Genomic DNA, 21,709 nt, shown 5'->3' with positions numbered 1-21,709 from the left:
CAGCAGCTCTTTACAAAGAGTTCAGGCATCCATTCCTCATGGCAAAGCCAGGCACAGGAAATTGGGCCAGACAACTTCCCCAGCTTGATCCCAGCCCTATTTTCCAAAAATTACACAAAAATATATGCATTAACACAGCAAATTCTTTTTTTTTTTTTTTTTTTTTTTTTTATCTTAGCAGGCTTTGAGATGCCTCAGCTTGAGGTGCAAACCCACCCCCCATCACTTTGCTGTGCTCAGACTTTCCCCCTTTCCCCAACCCAATCTCTTGAGCAACCAACAACTCGTAGGGAGCCTGCCAGGCCAGGGCCTTTTTCACAGCTTGTTTCAGGCTGGGAAGGAGAAAAAAAAATCAAAAAGGAGGACAAAAAGGAGGCTGTCCTGGGAAATGCAGCCTGGCAACCTCCAGACAATAAAACACAAAGCACACAGACAGTGCCTTGCAAGTGGGGGGGTCACAAGCCTCTCCATGGGGCTGGTGGGGAGCAGCTGTTTTTATACATCCCACAACAGCCTCATCCCCAGTGTGGACTGTTTTCATCCACAAAATCCACAGGTATGTGCTTGCATAGGAAATTCCTAAATATATATATACACACACACACATACATATATGTCTGGTCCAAAACCAGACCTGTAAATACATATATTTATATAGTTCCAAACCTTTCAAATCCCAAAATTAAATGAGCAGAATTGATTTTATTTTTTTTTTTCCTTATAATTGTCTGGTTTCTAACCAGTTAACAAAAGCACCTGTCACTTCCCTCATCCATAGGGCAGGTGATTGGCTGCTTTGCAGGAATGCAAATCAACTCCTAAGGTGTTTGTCTTGTAGGAAAACCAGGAGAGCTGCAGAGTGTTTATTCGAAATGTTCATTTCTCACAATTTTAGCACAATGTTTATTTCGATTTGATTTATAATTTTTATTTAGTTTATTATTTATGTGATGAGTTCTAAGGGCAGGCCTCAAGTGCTCAAAACAGCTCCCCAACAAAAACTATTGCACAGTGAAGAGTCACAGTGCAAATCAGTGCTTTCCCTACCAGTACAATGGCAAAAAGGTGACAAGGCAAGAAAAAATGCTGGGGTGGGGGGGGAACTTTTGGAGCTGCAGATCATTTAAAAGAGAAGAAAATTGAGGTTTGCAGGCTTTGATGCAACAGCCTCTGTTGCATCCATCCAGGAGAGTGCAGGCTGGCCACCCTTTGCCAAAGTCCACCCTGATGTCACAGCTCGGTGGCAAGGTCCCCACGTGCCTCTCTGACCTGGGCATGGTGACCTGGTCACAGAGAACTCCCCTGCTCTGCTCTGCCCCTGGGTTTCAGAGCTGCCACACCAGGTTCTGCAGCTGAAATCCCCCATGGTGATTCTGTCCCTTCACTGGACAGAAATGGGAGATCACATTTCCTTTACACGAGGGGCTGGAGGAGCACCCAAGATTCCAGCAGCACTGATTTTAGGACCGTGCATCTGCCCATAGGTGTCCAAACTTCCCTCAGGCACCTTTCCAAGAGCATAGCAACCACAGCTGGATTTGAGAAGAATGCTTCACAAAGTTTCATAACTCCTGCTGGCTTCTTCTGCTTTATTCTTTTCCACAGATTCTCTCAGTGACAGAAGGAAAAACCAGGTTTGGAGAAAGTAAAACCAGATTTTCTCCCAGTTTTTCACATCCTTGTCCTAGAAAGTTTTGGCAGCCAAGCATAAATAATCAACCTGCCAAAGTTCAGTTCCACTTTGACTTCTCCTTATCAATAGGTGTTTTTTTATCACTGGCTATTTCTGTTTGCCTTTCCTCTCCAGGTATTCTATTGAGCTGCAGCCAGCAAACATTCTGGGACCTTCCCATCAGGGCTTAGACCGTCCACAATCACTTCACTCTGAAATACATCCTTTTTCCCTACCCTGGATAAAGAACTACAACTTTCTGTGTTCAGCAGGACTTTCATCCTCTGGTGTGCTTTGCTCTCACACTGCACTGCAGAGCACAAACCCCCCCAGAGCCATAAAAGGGATTGTGTTGGAAAGAACCTTAAAAATCATCCAGTTCCAACCCCCCTGCCATGGCCAGGGACACCTTCCACTACACCAGGATGCTCCAAGCCTCACCCAGCCTGGTCTTGGACACTCCCAGGGATCCAGGGGCAGCCACAGCTGCTCTGGGCCATGACAGAGGACTGAAAGAAAATGTTTTTTAAGGTCTCTTCCAACTCAAACCATTCTATGATTCTATAAAAGCTAAATTAAAATACTAAAGAGAAGAATATTTTTCCAGCTAAATATGGGGTATTTATCTATAAAGACCTCCAGAAGGCCAAGTGAAGACATCACATATGGGAAACCTATAACTGGAGTTTCCCCAGGTTGCTCTTAGCTGGATCTGCCCTGATTTTCTGATCACAGCAGTGGCCCTAGTGGTGATGCAGAGCTGGGAGAGCTTGAAAATGCCAAAACACCAAAGTCCTGGGGTTTTGATCCAGCTGTAGTATGCAGATCCCTTCCAGAATGCCACATGAAATGCCTCCCTCTTCCACTCCCCCATTCTTTTTAACAAAAAGCCTTCCCAGGACCCTGAGCTGCATCACCACCCCTTACTTTGGTGTGTTTAGAAAACAATTAAACCCAGCAATCAGAAAGTTTATGCATTTTTTAAAAAAATACTGCATAGTTAGTGGGCCAAGGGATTTAGAGATGGATTTCCTGAGCCCTTTCCCGTTTTTTTCTGGGGGTAGCAGTGCTCCCCATCCCCTCCAGCTTGGCCCTTTAAGTAACTTGAGCCTCCGGGCTGCAAATCCCAGTCTCCAACTAAAAGGATGGAAAAGCTGTTTCTCCCCTTCCCCCTTCTGGGTCTTTTCTTTTGAAAGCAACTATCTTCTATGCCATGATGGGAAGAGAGAGATCACCAAAAGACAGAGCAGCTTTCAGAGCATCCCACTCCCGTATCAGGACAAACTGGCAGCTTCTCCACCCTGCAATGCTTCTGACAGCGCTTTTTTTCCACCTTTCCTCCCCTCCCGCCAGCCTTTGGCAAACCTCAGCTGATTTCCAAACCCTCCGTGGCTGCTGGGGGTTGGTACAAAGGGTTTAATTATTTGCCTTTTCTTGGGTAAGGCGGGGATAGGGTTGGGCCCCATCGCCTGACACTGCTAATCTCGCCCACTTTTATTGTGCGGCCCCTCTCTCCCACCTCCCTTCCTCCCCTGCCTCCCTCCCAGGGATTCATTCCCACCATGAATCCGCAGGCGGTTTGGGGATGCTTTTCCCTGCTTTGCTTTTCCCTCCTGAGAGCAGCAAAAGGTAAGAGAGATTTTGGGCTGATTTAGGTCCAGGGATTCTATGGGGTCTGGATGCCTGGGGAGGTGAGATGCTCATCCCAGCACTTCCCTGGCTCCAGCCAAGCAGGGAACAGGGACAACAAGCAGGGCAAACTGCAAACAGCACGAGCATCTCCTGAAGGCTGGGAAATTTTGGGGATTGTGGAAGTCCTTCCTGCTGGGGGGGTGAGAAAAATGAGAGAACTGTAGCATTCTAATCTGCACACCGTGCAGAACCGTAAAAACTCTTCAGTCTGTCTCACAGAGGAAAGCCCCAGGGACTGAGCTGGATTTCCACTGATTCATTCGTTGTTTAAAGCAGCAAAGCTATAAAACATTTCAGAAGCCGAACAAGTGCATCACATTTGCAAGAGAATTTCAAGTGACCTCAAAAACCAGATTTGACTGGTTTTGTCATGGCAAAGGCAACCCTCCTCCTTTCAATCACACTTGTATATGAGCAGGAGAAGGGACTCCAAATAAATCTAGAGAAATAAGATTAAATCAGAGTTTTTGATCTAATGCTGTCCCATCAAGTTCATTTTGCCTTAGCACAAGGACAGTGATTTAATTGGAAGTTCTGATGGAAAACTCATAATATGAAGAATTTAGCTTATTTTCTCCCCTACAAACGTTGATTGTGCCCCAGTTAATGCCCAGTGCTGAAAAGGCAGTGGAAATATCCCTCCTGTCTGTTCATGCTCAGGAAACTTCCCTTCAAGATTGAAGTGTGTTTCTTTGGCATTTCCAAGTCCTGAAGTCCCCAAGCAGAGCCCCTCTTTGAACATCACTTTTTAAGGCAGGGCTGGAAACATGAGCAGGAATCAGCTGTCAGCCTGGAGAACACCCAAATTTCCAACCCACAGGCACAAATAATTCCCCATGAAAACCTTTCCATCAGCTGGACTTCCAGGAGATGGAGTGATACAGGTCATCAGCACCCCCTCAAGTCTGGGATGGAGGTTTCTGGCTATGGGAAGTGCTGGTGATCCATGACCCCTTACCTTCAGCATTTCCATCTTTCCTCAGGGAATCTGCAGCTGCTTTCTTTCCAGCCCAGGACCCTGTATCAGTACCGGTACAGCCTGGATGTCCAGCTGCACCACACCTCCACACCATCCCCGTGGGGAGCCCGGCTGCAGGCTCAGACATTGATCCATCTGCACCGGCTCTGGAGGGACCAAGGCGGGGAAGAGCTGCTCCAGGTGCAGGTGTGTGGGGTGGGACAGCCACCACAGCCACGTGTTCCTGCTGGGAACACCCCAGGAGGTGCAAACTTTTCCATTTCCCAGCTGAAAAATGACCTCTCTGACCAAATCCATTGCCTGCAGGTAAAATACACACCAGCTTTAGAGCAGGCACTTGGTCACTGCTTTCTGCCATCTTCTGCTGTTGTAGATCCGTGACCTGAGGGCCCAACACCACCCAGAAGAGGAGAGGAGCCAGGACAGCACCGGAGGTTCCCCTGTAGAGATTGCACTGAGCCCAGAGGCAAGGACAGAACTCCAGCAGCCAGTGTTCATCTTCTGGAACAGTGGCAAGGTCAGCTGGACACCTCCTGGCCTTGTTCATGCCCTCTGCAAAGCACTCCTGTCCTCATCCTAATTCTTCTCTGCCATGAAGCCCATAGGAGCTCCTGCTCCACCTCTGATCTCAGAGCAGAGGGAACTGGACAGAGTGGCCAGTGTAGGACTTTACACGGAGTCCCATCCTCCAAAAGGACCCAGCTGGGGCTGCAGAATCCCATGTTAGAGCTCTTCAGTATTGACCATGGGATATAAGCTCCTTTCTGACCTCCTCCTCTAAGGCTATGGAACTCCAGGGTGGGAAGGAAAGGGAAATTGTGTGGGCTTGCATCCACAGATCTCATGCTATTGAGTCATAAGGTCCTCCTTGAGAAAATTCCTCTACAGGGTGAGGGGAGCACACTGCACAGTGTTCTCAGGTCCCCTTCTGTCAGGGAAGGCAGCAGAGAGCCTGCAGAGACCCCAGAGATGTCCCCTCAGCCAGGCACCACCTCCTGCCCTCCCAGGTCAAAGCTTTCTATGGGAATGGAGCGGAAAACATCCTGATCTCCAACCTGAAACGAGGCATCGTCAGTCTGCTCCAGCTTCAGCCCCATGCTGGCACCACAGTGGAGGTAGGTTTAGAGCTGGGGCCACATCTGCCCAAAATCCTGGGATGCACCAGGGGAGATGGCCCTGGAGCCTAGCCAGCCCACCAGCTTCAGCAGAGGGAGTTAAAATTCAGGATAAACAACACCGGGTCTGCTGCTCCAACCAGGCTGTGAGCAAGGATGGCTCTTGGAAAAGCAGAAGACTTTAAATAACTTAATTTTCAGCAACAGGCACCCTTACAAAATCATAGCCTTTCCTTGGACAGTAGGAGCAGCAGAGAAAAAACTCCACAAGCATTCCTGCCAAGCAGGATTTGCTTTGCCAGCAGCCAGCTAGAACAACCTGTGAACAACACAAAATAACCTCAGAACCCCAAATGTGGTCGCAGAGATGCTGCTGCTGGTGTTAGCCTGAATTTGCAAAGATGCCTGGATGGACTTGGAGCTATCCAACCACCCCCTGATTTGGCCCACTTCCTAGATTTTGGAATGCTGTCCTCATTATTAGGTTGGCCTTCGTGCCTGTCCTCTCCACAGATTGTTTAACACACATGGTCACTCCTGTTTGTGTTTCAGGAAGACGCCTCTGGAAGCTGCCAAGTCACCTACACCGTGTCCAACCATTCCATCACCAAGACCAAAGATCTCCTCAGCTGCTCAAAGCCAAAGTCTGGATTCACCTCCATAAACAAAGCAAGTCCACTGCTCTCACTGTGGGGGGCTCAGCTCACGTTGAGTACAGCAGGGCCACCCCTAAAATCTTTTCACAGGTGGGCTTGGATTCCCATTCCCAGCTGGCTTCAGGCTTCTGCACCAGCTTGGAATGGAACTCTTAGACCCATCCTCAAAGTGGGATGCACCAACATCCCCCAGGAGGATCTTGTGCTGTCGAGGTGGGTAGGAGCAGGAAAGGTGCTCTGGGTCACCCCATGCCCACTGCCATTATCACTTCTGACCTGTCAGCTGGTCCTGCTTGGGAAGGTGGAGATACAGGGATGTTTGCTGGCTCTCAGACTCACAGGATTGGGGATTAGTTTGACAGAACTCTGTTTTGCTTAAAGCAGTCGCCTGTGTTCAGCCCTGACATAAACAGATGAAATCCCCTGTGTCTTAATGCAGTTATACCTGCCATAACCAAAATGTAAGGTTTTTTGTTAAAATATACAGATTCTACCGGATTAAATATAAAAATGGGCATCCCCACAGAGAACCCACAGGCTCTGGCAGGGGTCTCAACAGCACTTTGTTGTGCAAGTCCCTGTGTTATCATCACTCTACCTGTATCAGCCACGGGTGAGAGCATCCGCTTGCTGGTCCTCACCTGGTGTTGCCTCCTCCCACACCTGGGAAGAAGGCAGACTCTCATGGATTGTCCTTTCCTACATCTTGCAGGTGTAGTGGGTGACTTTGTGGACCGGAAAGTTCTTTTTCTGCTAATGTAAAGAGAGAAATCTCCTGGGGAGCAGGCAAGGGGAAAAACAAAGTTGCATTTTTTTCTCCTTGCTTTTCCTTTTCCAAGATTTTTGGAGTCGAGTGGCAGCCCTCCAGCAGAAGCCAGTACGTGGTGAAAGACAACCTGCTCCAGTCAGTCCTGGCAGAGGAAAGCCACGTGCTGGCTCCAGCCCTGAGATCCCGCTCCGGCATCAAAATCAGCTCAAGGTGAGCGAGGATCCCAACCGCTGGCCATGAAGGGTGGAAACCACAAAATTTTCCTTTGACGGTTTCTCTCTTCGCAGGCAGCAGCTCCAGCTGGTGTCTCCTGCAATGCCTGGGCCAGCAGAGGTGTCTGGACACAGCCTTAAGGATGTGCTGGCTGGCACAAAGGCACGGCCCCAGCCCCTGGGCATGGCCAGCCTGCCCTTCAGGAGAGTCTGCACGCACTGCACATCGGTCAGTGATGCCACCGACCACAAAAACTCACCAGGGGCTCTCCCTCAAGCTGGACACTCGTAGGATTTGGAGTTAAACCCCAGGGGTGCTTTGGTGTAAAGGTTATCCCACGATAACATGGGGAAAAGAGGCTAAATCCCACCTAACACACCTCACCTTTGCAGCTGAGAGCCTTCCTGAAGGATTTTGACGGGCGGAGAGTTAAAACAGACACCTCGAAGGCGGCGACAACCTGGCAGTTCCAGAGGTTCATCCAGATGCTGCGCAGCGCCAAGAAGAGGGACGTCCTGCAGCTGCTGAGGAGAGCGCACGAGGAGACGCGGTGAGAATCCCTGGAACCATCTCTCCAAAATTCTGTGTGCTGGGCAAGACAACTGGGGTCAGCTGGTGCTGCTCCATGCACCATCCCTGATGCAGGATGCCATCCTGAGTAGTGGCAGCATTCTCTGGCTTTTCCTAATGTCTGTCCAGTCCAAGCCCTGCGTGGTTTTTGTGGGCCATGCCACTGATGACTTCCCCCTTCCTGCTCCAGCCCCTTCCTCGTGGAGGCAGTGGTGGCCACGCAGTCGGTGGCTTCCTTGGCAGCGCTCTCAGACTTCCTGGATTTCAGCAAGGAGCCCAAGTCCCTCCTGGAGAAGTTTCTCTACACAGCAGCTTTCTCTCCCCGGCCTTCAGGAGAGCTTCTCCAGCTTGTCTTAGTGAGTATGGACATCTCCCTCTGTCTCTTCCCTGAGGGTCCTGCATCTGGGATGGATCCACACACACCATGGGACAAGGAAAAGGTTTCTGTAGAAATTGATTTCCCTGATCATGGGAGTGTTTTATGTGCATTTAACGGGAGACTGGTGATGGGAGTGGGTGCTCCTCAGAGGAAGAGAATTCAGCAGAAAATGCTTTGTATCAGTGCATTAGGGAAAATAAAAATTTAGAGCAGCAACATTTTATCCAATTAAATTATGCACAGCCTCCTTCAAGGCAGGTAAGAACTAGTTTTTCCTTACTTGCTTAAGAAATGCATGGAGATAAGAGGTAAAACATACTCCTCTTTTTTTTGGTTTTTTTTTCCTCCCTCATTTCTTTTTTCCTGCTTCCTGATGCCCAGGACAAGCTGGATGGGAAGCAGCTGGCACCTGAGATCTGGGAGACAGGAATAATTGCTGTGGGCTCTCTGGTGGGCAAGCTGTGCCAGCAGAAGCTCTGTGGGCTGCAGGTGGGTCCTCTGCAATCCCTCACACTCGGTTTTTTGGGACATTCCCCCAGTTCCAGGGGTGCCCAGAATATTTCCCATCCCTCACCTCCCTCTCCTCCTGCAAATCCCGAGCAGGTGGTGGAGCGTGGGGTGGAAACCATCCTCAGGGGGCTCAGAGGTGCCGAGGAGGAGCCCTTGGTGGTCATTTATCTGCTGGCCCTGGGGAATGCGATGCTCCCTGAGACCATCCCCACCCTCCTGGACCACGCCGAGGACGGTCCCACAGCCGTCACGGCCGCGGCCACCTCTGCCCTGCAGCGATTCCCCGCTCCCCACATCTCCAGCAAGGTAGGAGAGGAGCTTGGTGCTCCCCTCCCCACCCAAAGCCAAGCTGCTGGGGTGCATTTGCACTCTTTTAATTACCCCTTCTCATCAGGTGAAGCAAGTGATGAGGAGGATTTTCCACCAGAAGAGGAAGAGTTATGACAAAACCTGCCGCCTGGCCGCTGCCGAAATCCTTCTGGATAACCACCCCTTGTCCATGGATGTCATCAACATCCTGCTGGCCACCAGCGAGATGGAGACAGAGATGGCCACATTCCTGCTGCTGAAAGTCCAGAACAGCCTGCGTGACCACCACGTGGCAAAGTGGGGCTTGAGGGGATGGGTGCATTTTTCCCTCTGCTCTACATCACCTTTTTTCCCTCCTCCTTCACAATCCAGCTGTGGGTTTTGGACCAACACATCTTTAAGGTGTGCTGGCATCACTCTGTGGAGGCTGCCTGGACGTTCCTGGAGTAACAAAAGGGATGCAGATGCCACACAGCCCGGCAAAACCTGGAGTTCCTTGTCATCCTGCCCCGTGGCACTGGGACCCGGGCTTGTGGTTTCGGCAGAATCCTTGCAGCTCTGGCTCCCAGGGCAGTGCACAATTTGTACCTGCATTTATCTTCCTGTCTGCACAGAACAAAGCAAGCACTCACATTTTTTCTGAGCTAGGCAAAAGCTGCACAAAAATATCTGCCAGGTGCAAAAATAAGCCAGAGGAAAAGGAAATTCCAGGGTAGCCTATGTCTAATGCTTTTATTTTTCACTCGCACTGCTCTGGGCCGTCAGCAACCATGGGAAATACTTTGGCAAATTATACTTCCTTCTGTCAGTGATCACTGACTTTTTCTCTTCCCTCCCTCCCAATGCTGACATATCCTCTCCCTCTCTTTTCCAGGAAGATAATGAAAGACATCATGGGAGACCCACAGATAAATAATTACAATTTCTTCTCTAAAGTCGGCATCTCCTCTTCTTTCTCGGGACCTCTGACAGGTGACAGAGCAGAAGACACTGATCCCCTGCTCCCCTCAGAGGGTTAAAGGAGGGGTTGGTGGGAAAAGGCAGATTCCAGAGGAGGCTTCAGGTCTATAGAACGCCCCAGAATCTCAGGGAGGTGTCTGAGAATGTCCCACCACCTGAGAGATGAACATACCCTTCTCTAACACAAACTTTTCCCAAATCCTGCTGGTTTGAAAGAGGAGCTTCAGCTGGAGATGAAACCAACAGCAGATTGCTGGTGGGAGTTTCTGTGCTTTCCCTAACAAGACGAGGTGTTTCACTCCATTCCTCAGTTCCTTTAGTATTTGTAATAAGATCTTCAAAGAGGAGGATTCTTGTACTGAGATTTAAAAGAAAGAATCAAACTTCAGAGACTGCAAAAAGCAGTACTTGCTAAATAGCTGCTGAATTCTTTGTCCCTCAGCTCTTATTTCTGTCCCTCTTCAAATTAGCTCAGTCTGGCCCTGCCAGGGAGGAAAAAAACAAACAATAACCTTGCAATGCTAAATCATTTGAGAATTGCAGGAATGAAAGGAGAAGATGCAGAATGGAACCACAGGTTTGGGTTGGAAGGGACCTTGAAGATCCTCCTGTTACAACCCCGCTTCCACCAGTCACCCAGGGGTGCTCATGGACATCTCTCTGCCTTTCAGTCACCCAGGACCTGACTTCCACTTTTGGGCTGGACCTGCTGTTTTTGGAGGGTGGATTCCTGAGGAAGAGCGTCTCTGACTTCTCCCTGCTCAGCCATGGCCAGAGGCTTCGTGCAGCTCAGGTGCCAGCAGGAGAGGGGCTGGAGGGGGTGACAGCACCAACCCAGCGGTGCCACTGCTGTCCCTGTGTCCCCTCTAAACCTCCTTGTGGTGCTTCACCTCTGTGCTCAGCTCGTCCTGTGTCAGAAACGGCCAAATTCCCAAATCTGGTGTGAAACCAGACACTCCTGCTCTGGAGAAGGGAGCCCCTGCTAACCCCCCCAAAAAACAGAGGATGCAGCTCTGATACCTCTGGCTGCTCAGGGATGGCTTGAAGTCACCCCATCATTGTGGAGCGCTCCAAAGGGTCCCTCCACTTCTGTCTCCCAGGTCACCTTTGAAGCACAAGGGATGGAGTCGATGATGGGAGAGAACCTCTCGGAAGGGGAAGAGGAGCCAGAGCTCATGGCTGGGATGTCAGCCACCTTCTTTGACGTCCAGCTGCGGCCAGTCATCTTCTTCCAGGGATACACAGACCTAATGGCCAAGGTCCTGCTGAGCAGTGGAGAGCCCACCAGCGTGGTCAGAGGGAACCTCCTGCTGATGGACCATCACCAGGTACCGGGTGGGGAGGAAGCAGCAAGCTGTCTCCACACCACGTCCCAGTGAATCCAATGAAAGGAGCCTGTGGATGTTACACACCACAGAAACAGATCTAAGAGCGAGGTGGCACTGCCAGATGTGTCTTGGGGTTGGCAAGGCAGCGGGATGGCTTGTTCTGCAGCGGGAGGCTGGAGTTGGGACAGACATTCCCAGCAGCCACAAGGCCCTGCCGGCGTCAGCCACTCACCCAGGAGCAGTGCCTGGTTACAGGAAGCTCTGCCTTTTCCATCTTCCAGGTCATTCCTCTGCAGTCTGGCCTCCAAGTGACCGTCAAACTCCAGGGTGGGCTGGGGCTGGACATTTCAGCAGACATAGATGTGAGCGTTTGGGAGCAGGAGCTGAAAACCAGCGTCAGTGCGAGGTCAGCGGGCAGGAAACAGCTTGGCTCTGGGAGTGGGGATACCCTGGGTGGTGAGGGTGGATTTCCACAGCTCCCTGCTCTTCTGGTGGGTCCAGCCTTTCCTGGTGGTCACACACACGTTTTCCATGGCCAGACCTCTAATTAAGATGTTTGTGGAGTTGTTTGGTGCCCAGCGCTGGCCACTGCTCTGTGACCAGACCCTGCCCACTTCTCTCTCCCAGGGGAAGCCTTGCCATGGATTTCCAGGCAGAACTGGATTCCCCTTTCCTCCAAGCCACCCTGAGGAGCCAGACAGAGGTGGAGACCTCGATCCATTTCGACACCAAGCTGAGGTTTTCCAGCAGCCCTGTGCTCATGTGCCTGCAGCTGAGAGAGGAACAGGTCCCCTACAGGTAATCCCTGGGTACAGCCAGATCCTGCAGAAACACCCTGGTGGGCTTGAGACAAAGGAGAACTTCTTGGGAAGAGGAGAGAATTAATGGTTGCACTTACTGGGTCAGAATTGGTAGGGATGGGCACCACAAGCTCCTGACATGGGTGGAAGCACCATCTATAAGACCATCGGGAGATGGTGACTGGGCTGGTCTGGGAGGAGAAGGATGAGATCCACCAGCATCACAGCCTCCTGACCATCCTGCTGTCACTTTGCCCCACAGAGAAATCTTCACAGTTTCCCAGTCTGCTGGGAGCCAGAGCAGCACTGCTCGGAAAGGCCGGCGTGGCACCGTGCCCGGGAGGGAATTTGCCTTGCACCAAACCAATTCCAAGGTCTGCAATCTCCTGCTGACTGCAGAAAAAGAGTAAGGAGTCAGAGCACTTCGGGATTCTCCTCCACAACCACCTTTGAATTAGAAAGATGCTGCAATAAGGACATCAGAAGGGACCACAGGAGGAACTGCTGAAGAACAGACACACCCCTTGCCTCCAAACCTGCCCTCACAACCCAAAGGCTGAGATTTCCCCCTCCTGGGCTCCCCGCCTTCATGGGGAAGGGCCCTGCTGGAAGCCAAGCTTTTCCTCATGAAAAACAACCTTATTTTGCAAGTGAATGAGTTTCTGAGAGCCCAAGAAACCCTCCTGAAAGACTGCATCCCAAAATGCCATGTTTTCTCCCCATTTATCAAAGCTGTCAGGAGGGGACACATCTGCAGCCAGCTGTAAGTCCCCAGTGAAGGGAATAAATCATTTTCCTTGGTTGGGAGGTTGGCCTCCCAAGCTGAATTGTTATCATCCACCACCACCACCCAACACCTCCAGCACTGGAAGGAGATCAGTGAGGAAAAAGCAGCATTTCTCCATTCCTTCCTGATATAATAATGTGCCTTGGAAGTATTTTGAGCTTTTTTTTTTTTACTTTTTTTTTTTTTTGTGTGTGTGTGTATGTGTTACAAAATAAGTTTTTTAGTACAGAAAAGAGGGATATGGAACATATTTTTTAAAGTTATGAGCCTGAAATGTTAGCACTGAGTCTCCTGGCTGAGTGGAGGAAACTTGCCTGGTATTCCATCTGGAGACACCAACTACAGGCACTTTGGTTATGTACAGAAATAAATGCCATGTATTTTTATATTGTCTCTGTTTGACTCTTAACTTTCCTGGACACATGGATGGGAAGAAGGGAGAGGCACTTCCAGCAAGAACCTGCTTTCTAGGTCTGTATTTAGGGTGCTCCTTTTCCTCTTTCTCCTCATTTCCAACCTCCCCTGGCACAGCTTGAGGTTGTTTCCTCTTGTTTCTTTTTACCTGGCAGCAGAGCCCGACCCCCCCTGGCTGTCCCCTCCTGTCAGGGAGTTGTGCAGAGCCAGAAGGTTCCCCTGAGCCTCCTTTGCTCCAGGCTGAGCCCCTTTCCCAGCTCCTTCATCCTCCCAAAAGAGTCATTTCATCCAGCAGCGGGGGAAAGGGACAGTCAGGCAGGGTTGGAGTGCCAGATGTGACTCCTGCCCCAGGAATGTCGCAGGTGGAGCAGGGCTCTCCAGGAGCTGCAGGCCAGCAGTGACCTGCAGCCAGATCCGATGGAGATTTCGGACTCCAAGCCCTCGGCTCCGGTCCCCAGGGATGTCCCACAGGCGGCACACGAGGTCGAGGCACCTCTGCGATGGGCCCTTGGCAGCCCCTCACCCTTCTGACCCGGTTTTTGGTGGCAATGCCGTCCCCTCCTGGCCTCCAGCCTTGCCAGCACAAGCAGTTTTCCGTGTTTTCTTTCCCCCTGCACCTCTCTGTATTGCCAGGACATCCCATGCAGCCCTCAGGAGAGCACGTGGACACCGCTCACCAAATGGGGCCATAAAACATTATCTGCCTGTCTATTCCAGCTGGCTGCAGAGACAAAAATACCATGAGAAAGAGTGCACAGAAGTGAGGGAATGTGTCTGAAAGAACGGTGAGCATCAGCTCTCCTTGGGGATTTAGTGGAGAGGCAGCTCTGGAGTGCTGGGACAGAGCTCTGATCAGCCACTGCTCTCTCCTTTCTAGGCAACCTACGATACAAATAATTGTATTTCCTGACTGCTGGGCCTCAGAGACACCCCTAAACTCCACTAGAAATCAAAAAACCTCCCAGTTTATAACTCACCAAAGCAGCAGTGAAAATCCCAGCACTGAACTATGACAAGCCTGACATAAAGCTGCACATCCCAAACCTCCACCGCAGAGCTGGCAGCTGCCTTGGGACATGCACATCACACTGGGATCCCTGCAAGGCTCTCCTGGGACATGCACACGCTTATCTGAGAGCCACAGCGCCCTGGAATCGGTCTGGAGCTTCCAAGGAGCAGCAGCTGGCAGGGTGGCTGAGTATAACCTGCCCAGCAATGAGGAATGCAGGGGGAAAGCTGGGAAGCTGCAACGGGACGCAGCTGGGCAAACCACGGCAGCTGAGCAGATCCCGAGGAGAAGCTGGGGGGAAAAGCTCAGGGCCAGGGCTGGTGAGTCAGGCAGGGAGCCTGGGAAATGGCTGAGCCGAGCCAGCAAGGCTCCAGGGCTGAGATAAAACCCTTTGGCAAAAGCCATGGGAAAGAAAACTGAAGTTTTCCTAGAAGACTGTTCCACCCACTCCATCCTGGCCAGGAGTGCGAGTATGGAAGGGATGCACTACTTGCTGTAGGAAAATCAGCAGTGAAGAAGGTGTTTGGAGACACAGCCATGTTCCCAGTTCCCATGGGGACAAGCACCTGCTCTGCCCCATCTCACAGAACCATAGAATCCCTGACTGGTTTGGGCTGGAAGGGACTTTAAATCTCGTCTCATCCCACCCCCTGCCATGGGCAGGGCATCCTCCACCAGACCAAGCTGCTCCAAGACCCATCCAGCCTGGCCTGGCCTGGCCACCCCAGCAAGAAAAGCCACAACCACACCAGCTGCAAGCCTTGAAGTCTCTCCTATCCCTTAGAAACCCCAAAATCCCTCCTTGACCAAATATTTTTAGGCTGCTGCAGCCTAAAAACCCGAAGGTGTGGTGTTGCCGTGTGGAAGGGGAACGTCCAACAACAGACAGGTGGAGATTTTCCATGGGAAATCCAAGCAGGGTTTTCAAAGCACTTGAAAAAGCAGGCACTGCAAAGATTCAGAGGAATCCAGTGTGGCTGGATTTTAAGGAATGACCTGGTAGGGTTTGGGTTTGACTTTTTAAGAGGGGCCATTATAAACACGAGGGGAAGGGCTGAGTGACTTCATGCCAGAGGATGCAGCAGTTCCACCTTCACTCTGAGAGCCAGAGGCCTGCAGGAGACATTTGAAAGGAAAAGAGGAAAAGAAAACCTTTTTTTTGAGGGATTACAGCAGCATCAATCACCAGCACAACACCTGTGTTCCCACAGGAGGCATTGTTTTGTGTGAGTGTGGCTTTAGAGCAGCCCCGAGGGCAAAGCCACACTCTTCTCCTCTCCCTCCCATGCAAGTGCCACCAGTTTGCTCCTGACAAAAGTGGCACTGGGGACCTCTCAAGTGTCCCCTCCCAGCCATGCCCTGCAGTGCAAAGGGCAGGAGGCAAGGCAGGGAGTGGTCCTTGAGAGGGAAGCTGCTGCTTTAAGGATGGAGTGGAGCATCCAGAAGATCCATAAAATGGAGTAGAGATCCATAAACCGGGACAACTGAGGCAACACCAAACCTTGTGTGAGATTATGGTGAAAACCCCAGCAACAGGAACTGGTTTTTGGCATCAAACAGGGAAAGGAGGGCTGCCAAAACACACCCTGACACTTGCTCTCTGCCCTGATCCCTACCCTAGTTTCACCACTTCACATTTTTTTACCTGGCCATGGCAGCAGGGGCTCTTTTTGGCCTGAACCAGCAATACATCAATATTTATTTTTGCACTGGCTCAACTATTTATGTGTGTGTATATCTATATATGTATATATCTAGAGATTTTCTTACTCCTCAAAACAGGAGTGTGAAATCCTGGCTGATAAAGAGGAGGGTTGAAATAACACAAAGTAAATCCATTTCAACAACCACACATGGGTCACGCTCATATTTCCCCCTCCACACACACATCCTTAAAACAGATCAAGATCAAAACAGATCAAGATCAAAACAGCAAGAGATTTTTATGTGGATTTATTTTTATTTTCTTTTTTTTTTACATTATGTTAGAGTTCAAAAAAAAAAAAAAAGAACCCAACAAAATTAATAAATATTAAAAGTTAAAAAGCTCTGAATCTCGTATGTACAAAACTTTATACATCATGGTAATACTGGACAAGGTTACAGCACAAGAACGACTCCATGCACCCACCTGGCTTAGGAGGGTGCAGGGGACCAGAGTCATCCTCTCCTCCTGGAGACAGGACCAGAGACAAGACAAAGCCACCCAAGCTCAGCCTGCCTTCAGCTGGAATAAATTCCCCATCCCTGGAAGTGTTCAAGGCCAGGATGGGGCTTGGAGCAACCTGGTCTAGTGGGAGGTGTCTGTGCCCAGGGCAGGAGGGCTGGAACTAGATGAGCTTTACAGTTTTTCCCAAGTGAAACCATTCCAGGATTCCACGAAACACGCCGTGCTGGGTGCCAGCCCTGCAGCATCACCCACAGCTGGTGGGGGGGAGGTGGTCACAGCCTGCTTTAGATCTCCTCCACCTCCCAGCCTGAGGTCAGCTCGAGGAGCTGGCTCAGTCCCGAGCCACAGCTCTCCCCCGAGGTGTGCGGAGGAACCACTGCAAATATTCCTTAAGCAATGAAGCACCAAAGCCTAGGCCAGCACGGAAGGGAGGGGCACAGCTGGGAATTTCGGAGGAAGGACATCACAGCCCATTTCTGAGGGGAAAGGAGGTCTTTTTGTTATGCTCCTTGGAGAGCAAACAAAGCGTTATCTTTGGCACAATAAATAAACACTGGCACTCCCGTGGAGGGGCTGGCAAAGGGTGAATCCCTTGGTGAATTCATTCCAAGGGATGAATCCCACCCTGGTATCCCTGCAGGATCCCCTGTGGGTACCAATACAATGCACGTTGTGGATCTGGGCACTCCATGTGCCCACTTCCCACGGGGTGTGCCAGCTGTGTGGCTCAGACAGATGGGGGGGCTTTGTTCCACGTTTTGGGATGCCCACCTAATGCCAAAGGGCAGCACCCAGGAGCTGCCAGGACTTCCAGCCTCGGGTGCTTTGAGAGGAGTTGGAAATATGCTCATCCAGCAGGAGAGTGCTGGGAAGCTCCAGAGGAGTCCAATGCTTAAAAGGTCAGAAATGCAGAGGGGTCTCCATCCATTTCAGTCAGAGCAAGTTCCTCAATCCTGTCACAATCCATGCCAGACCGGGGAAATCACCTCATCAGCAAGCCCTGGATACCTGCAGAGCTTACAAACACTGTCCCTAGGGATGCCACATCCTACTCCTTGGACACTAGGGAAGCAGGACCCCCAGGGCCACATCACGGGTGGGCTCCCAAGGACATCCCACTTTGCAATGCCAAACTGGTCTGTCTGCCAAACCCTGCCTTCCTGGGACTCCACCTCCCCGTTCCCAAAACTTCCTCCCCCACAGATGCCCACCTTCCCCTGCTGCTGCACCCTAATTACCAAAACCATGGAAGCCCCCTCGAGGGACACCAATTTTGGGAGGTTTTTGAGGACTGAAACTTGTCAAGGCAAACCCTGTGCCCAGAGCTGGCCCAACACCCGGCGAGGAGAGGGCAGCCCAAGGCTCCTAAAGTGCTGTGCAATGTTTAGTACTTGGCACAATAATTTGTCAGGGCATTAATCACCCCCTTCCCAGCCCTTCCCAAGCAATGAGAGATGCAGATGAATCTTCATCTCTCTCCTCTCCTTGTAACTGCCCCTAAAATCCACTCCTGGTTTCCCATTTCCCCCTGGAAGCTGTTGCTGCCCCACAGGGACAGGGTCCAAGGGTGCAGGGATGAGGCTGGTGATCCTGGGGAGGCTGGGCATCAGTATCAGCTCAAGGCTGGCCAAGGGCAGTATTGGCTAAAAAAAAAGTCACCCCCTGGTGATGGGCATTTTTGGCCTCACTTTTTGGTCTTTGATCCATGGTTGGTATTGCTCACTCTGGAATCTCCCGGACCATCTCCTGCCTCCAGGACAGAAGCAGCTCTATGCTTGTCACGTTTCACCTTCCCCCAGACATGTTTCCCCCAAATTCTCTACCCCAAAAAGGACAGCCCAGAGCAGCAGTTTGGGATTTCCTCACATTTCCTCTCCCCACCTCCCTCCAGTTTCCTTTCCCACCCCAGATTCCCAGGATCCTCCCATTGCTATGCCCAAGCTCCAGGGCTGAACCACCAAGCCAGGACCCTCCTGTGTCCAGCACATCCCTGTGTTGCTGCTCGGAGCGGGGGGAAGGATTGTTGCATTTCAACATTAAAGCCATCCCCCTCCCACATCTTTGTAGCACCTTGGGAGGAAGCAGCCTGTCTTTTGCTCTTTTCCACCTTCTTTTTCCATGGAGCTGTCAAAAAGCGTTGTGGCACGGCTGGGAGGGCGAGGGGGCTCATGAGGAATGAGTGGTTCTCCCAGGAATCTCTAGGGGTGGAGCCAGGTCCTTCCCAAACCTGGCAGCACCACCCATGCAAACCACTGCTGGAAGTTGGGGGAGAGGAAAAAGACGGGGAGAAAGGGAGGGAAGAAGGAGAAAGGCTTCCCCTGCCTGACAGTGAGGTGGTCCCGAGCAGGTTACCTGTCCCCCTGGCCCCTTCCCGGCTCCCTCGGGGCTGGCAGCTCCCCTGGAGAAGCACCACTGCTGGATATCCCAGCTGCTGGAGTGGGGTCCCCCCCAGGCTCCCCCCGAGCCGGGGTAGTGGGGTAAGGGAAGAGCGCCGGAGCGGGGCTGGGAGTGGTGGTTCCCATGGGAATGCCGGTGACAGGGGCTGTGCCAGTGGTGGGGGAGGCTTTCTTCCCGCAGGATTCGCAGCAGAGCTTGTTGTATCCAGGGATGGAGCAGTAGCGAGCCAGGACCTCCATCTGGCAGAAGATGGACTTGTCCCCGAGGCAAGGCTCCCCTGGAGAGGGACAGAGCAGCACAAAATAAGGTGGCATTAGACTCCCAGCCCTGCACCTCTCCAATGGGATTCCCTAAGGGAACAAGGTACCCTTTCAGGGTGCTGCCTATCCACATAGGAAGAGGGCAAGAGAGAAAATGAAGCAAAAGTACTGAAGGATTCTGTTAAGGAATAAAAACAGAGAGCAAGGGATGACCCAGCTAAGAAGGACTCCAAGGGGGAAGAACCAGATGCCATCTCCCTACTTAAAAAAATTCCAAGGTAAAAAGGAAAGGCCATAAAAACCGGGAGGCAACACGGAAACTGCAGGACCTCATACACCACAAGATGGCAATGGAGCCACAAGATGGCTTTGGAGCAGGGTAAAACTCCCCAGGAGCGCTGCTGGATGCGCTCCCACCTCCGCTCTTCCCGCAGGAAGGTGCAGAAGTCCTGGGGAGGGTTATCCCAGGGAGCGCGGCCCTTACAGGAGCACGGGTGTTGGAGTCTGAGGCACAGATACCTGGCTCTGACATCCAAAAAAACACTGAATTTCATGTAACACCATGAAAACACCTGTTAAATAAAAAAACTAAGAGTGTGAGTGTGTAAATTAGAAAGTTTTCTTAAGTCACTGCGTGAAAAAGTTAAAGTTTAGCGTTTAAATTAGTTTAAAGTACAGAAGACAAGAGAGAAGATTTAAAATGTTGTCTCTTGTCCTTTCTTCTTCATCTTCTTCTTCTAAGAGTTTTTAAGTAAGTGGTTAGATAAAGAATGCTGCAGGGCAACACACAATTGTTAAGGTATAAAATCACTAAGAAAAATAATTTACTTAGCATTTGTTAATTGAGTAAAAATGAGTATAAAGATAAAAAAGCTGCGCATTTCAAAGACATTTTGCGCCATTCGAGCCAATTTAAGCCAGTTGAGTTGAACTTGAGCAAAAAGTCTGGAAAAGCCCACCAAGTCTCTTAATAATACATTAATAAACACGAAAAACAAAAACCTAACGAAACTTTAAAGCATTCTTCCTAACACAGAACTAAAATAAGCAAAACTCCCCGTAAAAAAGTATCCCAAAAAAAACTCAGCCCTGAAAAAAACCAAAATCAGGAGGGTTATCCCACATATAATGTGGGTTATCCCACATTATCCCACCCATAATCATGGTGGTTATTCCACCACGGGCACTTACTGGAGGAGATCTTGCTCACGGGGTTTTTGGCTCCCTCCTGGGGCACCCGCTGCTGCCCTTTGGTCGTGCCGTGGTCACCGGCATCGGCGCTGGCGGTGCTGCCGGAGAGCTTCCCTGCAGAGAGAGCACCACCATGCCCAGCAGCCGCTCAGGGAGGCCTGAGGGCACTCAAAAATACCTCAGCAGGGTGTTTGGTTTGTTTTGAGGGATCTCCTTAAAAAATTAAATCCCTTCAGCATCCAGCGTTTAAGCCACTCAAACCCCAACCAAGATAAACTCGAGGGTGCCCGTCTCCATCAGCTCATCACACGTTCAAACTGCCTGAAAACCCAGAACCAGCCAATGCCAGGGCTAAGAGCAGAGAAGTGAAATATTTTGGCTGGCTTTTAGCATTTTTTTTATTGTCAGCAGCACCAGGGATGTTCAACCCAACCCTGTCCCCGCTGGCATCCTCTGAAGCCACAAGCGGGCTGGAGGCATTGATGGGGGTTGATCCCCACCAGTTCATGCCCCATCCCAGTACCACCACCAACTCCTCCTCTTCCTCTTCCTCCTCCTCCTCCTCCTCTCACCTGGGCAGAGAGCCACGTGGCAGCCCTGGATGGCCTCTGGCTTGTCACCCTCGCAGCGTGCACCACCGTCACTGCCCTTGCACACCACCTGCCGCTGCTGGACGCCTTCCCCGCAGGTCACCGAGCACTGCGCCCAGACAGACGGACAGACAGACAGGCAGGCAGTCAGCAATGGCGTGGGGGCAGCCCCCACACCCCCACAGCACCCCAGGATGTGCTGATGGCTATTCCCCAGGTGGATACTGCTTTCTGAGATGGGGTTTCCCTCCCTGTCTCCCAAACGCTCACGCTCTCTCTGCACAGGGATGCTCTCCCCTCTCTCATCTTTTCTTGTTCCCTCATCCCGGGAGTATTCAAAGCCAGGCTTGGAGCAACCTGGTCTAGTGGAAGGTGACCTGACCAAGGCAAGGGGTTGGAATGAGATGGGTTTTAAGGTCCCTTCCAACCCAAACCATTCCAGGATTCTGTGAAAACCTCACTGTCTCTCGTACCCTTATCTCCACCAAGGCCAGGCCAGATGGGACTCTGAGCAGCCCGGGCTAATGGAAAGCATCCCTGTCCATGCCAGGGTGGGGGTTGGACTAGATGACCTTTACAGATCCCTTTTCACCAAACCATTCCAGGATTCTACTCTGTGACCCCTACAAGCACTTGACCTTCACACCCTTCCAGGTGTGACCTTCACAGCTCCTTCCAGGGGCTTCCTCACCTCGGACCAGGCTCCCGTCCTCCACTGGGCGGGGCAGGGCAGGCGGCCGCAGGGCCGGCGCATCTCGGGGCGCTGCCCGGGGCAATATTTGGTGTGCAGGGTGCGGTTGGTGCCGTCCTGCAGGCGCTGCACGCACTGCACCGCCCGCGCCTGCACCCCCAGCTTCCCGCAGGAGCGGCTGCAGGCGCCCCACTCCTCCGCCACCCACCTGCCAGGGTGGGAAGATGGACATGGAGAAGGCGTTTGTG

The 21,709-nt window shown here is 51.4% G+C and overlaps 2 protein-coding genes across 5 annotated transcripts in view; one reads left to right on the top strand and one right to left on the bottom strand.

The window, feature by feature from the left end:
- Positions 1–3,116: 3,116 nt before the first annotated feature.
- Positions 3,117–13,125, top strand: LOC111931472 (microsomal triglyceride transfer protein-like). The gene is made up of 18 exons (XM_086900616.1): positions 3,117–3,301; positions 4,348–4,529; positions 4,717–4,860; positions 5,351–5,458; positions 6,011–6,127; positions 6,954–7,093; positions 7,171–7,324; positions 7,489–7,646; positions 7,857–8,022; positions 8,427–8,534; positions 8,649–8,861; positions 8,950–9,161; positions 9,739–9,836; positions 10,496–10,617; positions 10,925–11,152; positions 11,434–11,558; positions 11,780–11,950; positions 12,215–13,125. Exons 1-18 carry the CDS (start codon positions 3,235–3,237, stop codon positions 12,360–12,362), a joined length of 2,661 nt encoding a protein of 886 aa, XP_086756742.1. The 5' UTR covers positions 3,117–3,234; the 3' UTR covers positions 12,363–13,125.
- A 2,977-nt stretch (positions 13,126–16,102) lies between these two features.
- ADAMTS14 (ADAM metallopeptidase with thrombospondin type 1 motif 14) overlaps positions 16,103–21,709 on the bottom strand; it is a 30,497-nt gene continuing 24,890 nt past the window's right edge. For all 4 annotated transcript variants that reach the window (XM_086900611.1, XM_086900612.1, XM_086900614.1 and 1 more), the window contains 4 exons: positions 21,462–21,669; positions 20,753–20,879; positions 20,181–20,294; positions 16,103–19,006 (listed from right to left, as the gene is read on the bottom strand). In XM_086900611.1, the coding sequence (XP_086756737.1) occupies positions 18,681–19,006; positions 20,181–20,294; positions 20,753–20,879; positions 21,462–21,669 (775 nt within the window). In that variant the 3' untranslated portion in view covers positions 16,103–18,680. The remainder of the gene's footprint in view (positions 19,007–20,180; positions 20,295–20,752; positions 20,880–21,461; positions 21,670–21,709) is intronic.

The sequence above is a fragment of the Cyanistes caeruleus genome, chromosome 8 (genome assembly GCF_971803275.1).
Source record: "Cyanistes caeruleus chromosome 8, bCyaCae1.hap1.1, whole genome shotgun sequence".
Classification (NCBI taxonomy): domain Eukaryota; kingdom Metazoa; phylum Chordata; class Aves; order Passeriformes; family Paridae; genus Cyanistes; species Cyanistes caeruleus.
This window is presented reverse-complemented; position numbering and strand designations above follow the sequence as displayed.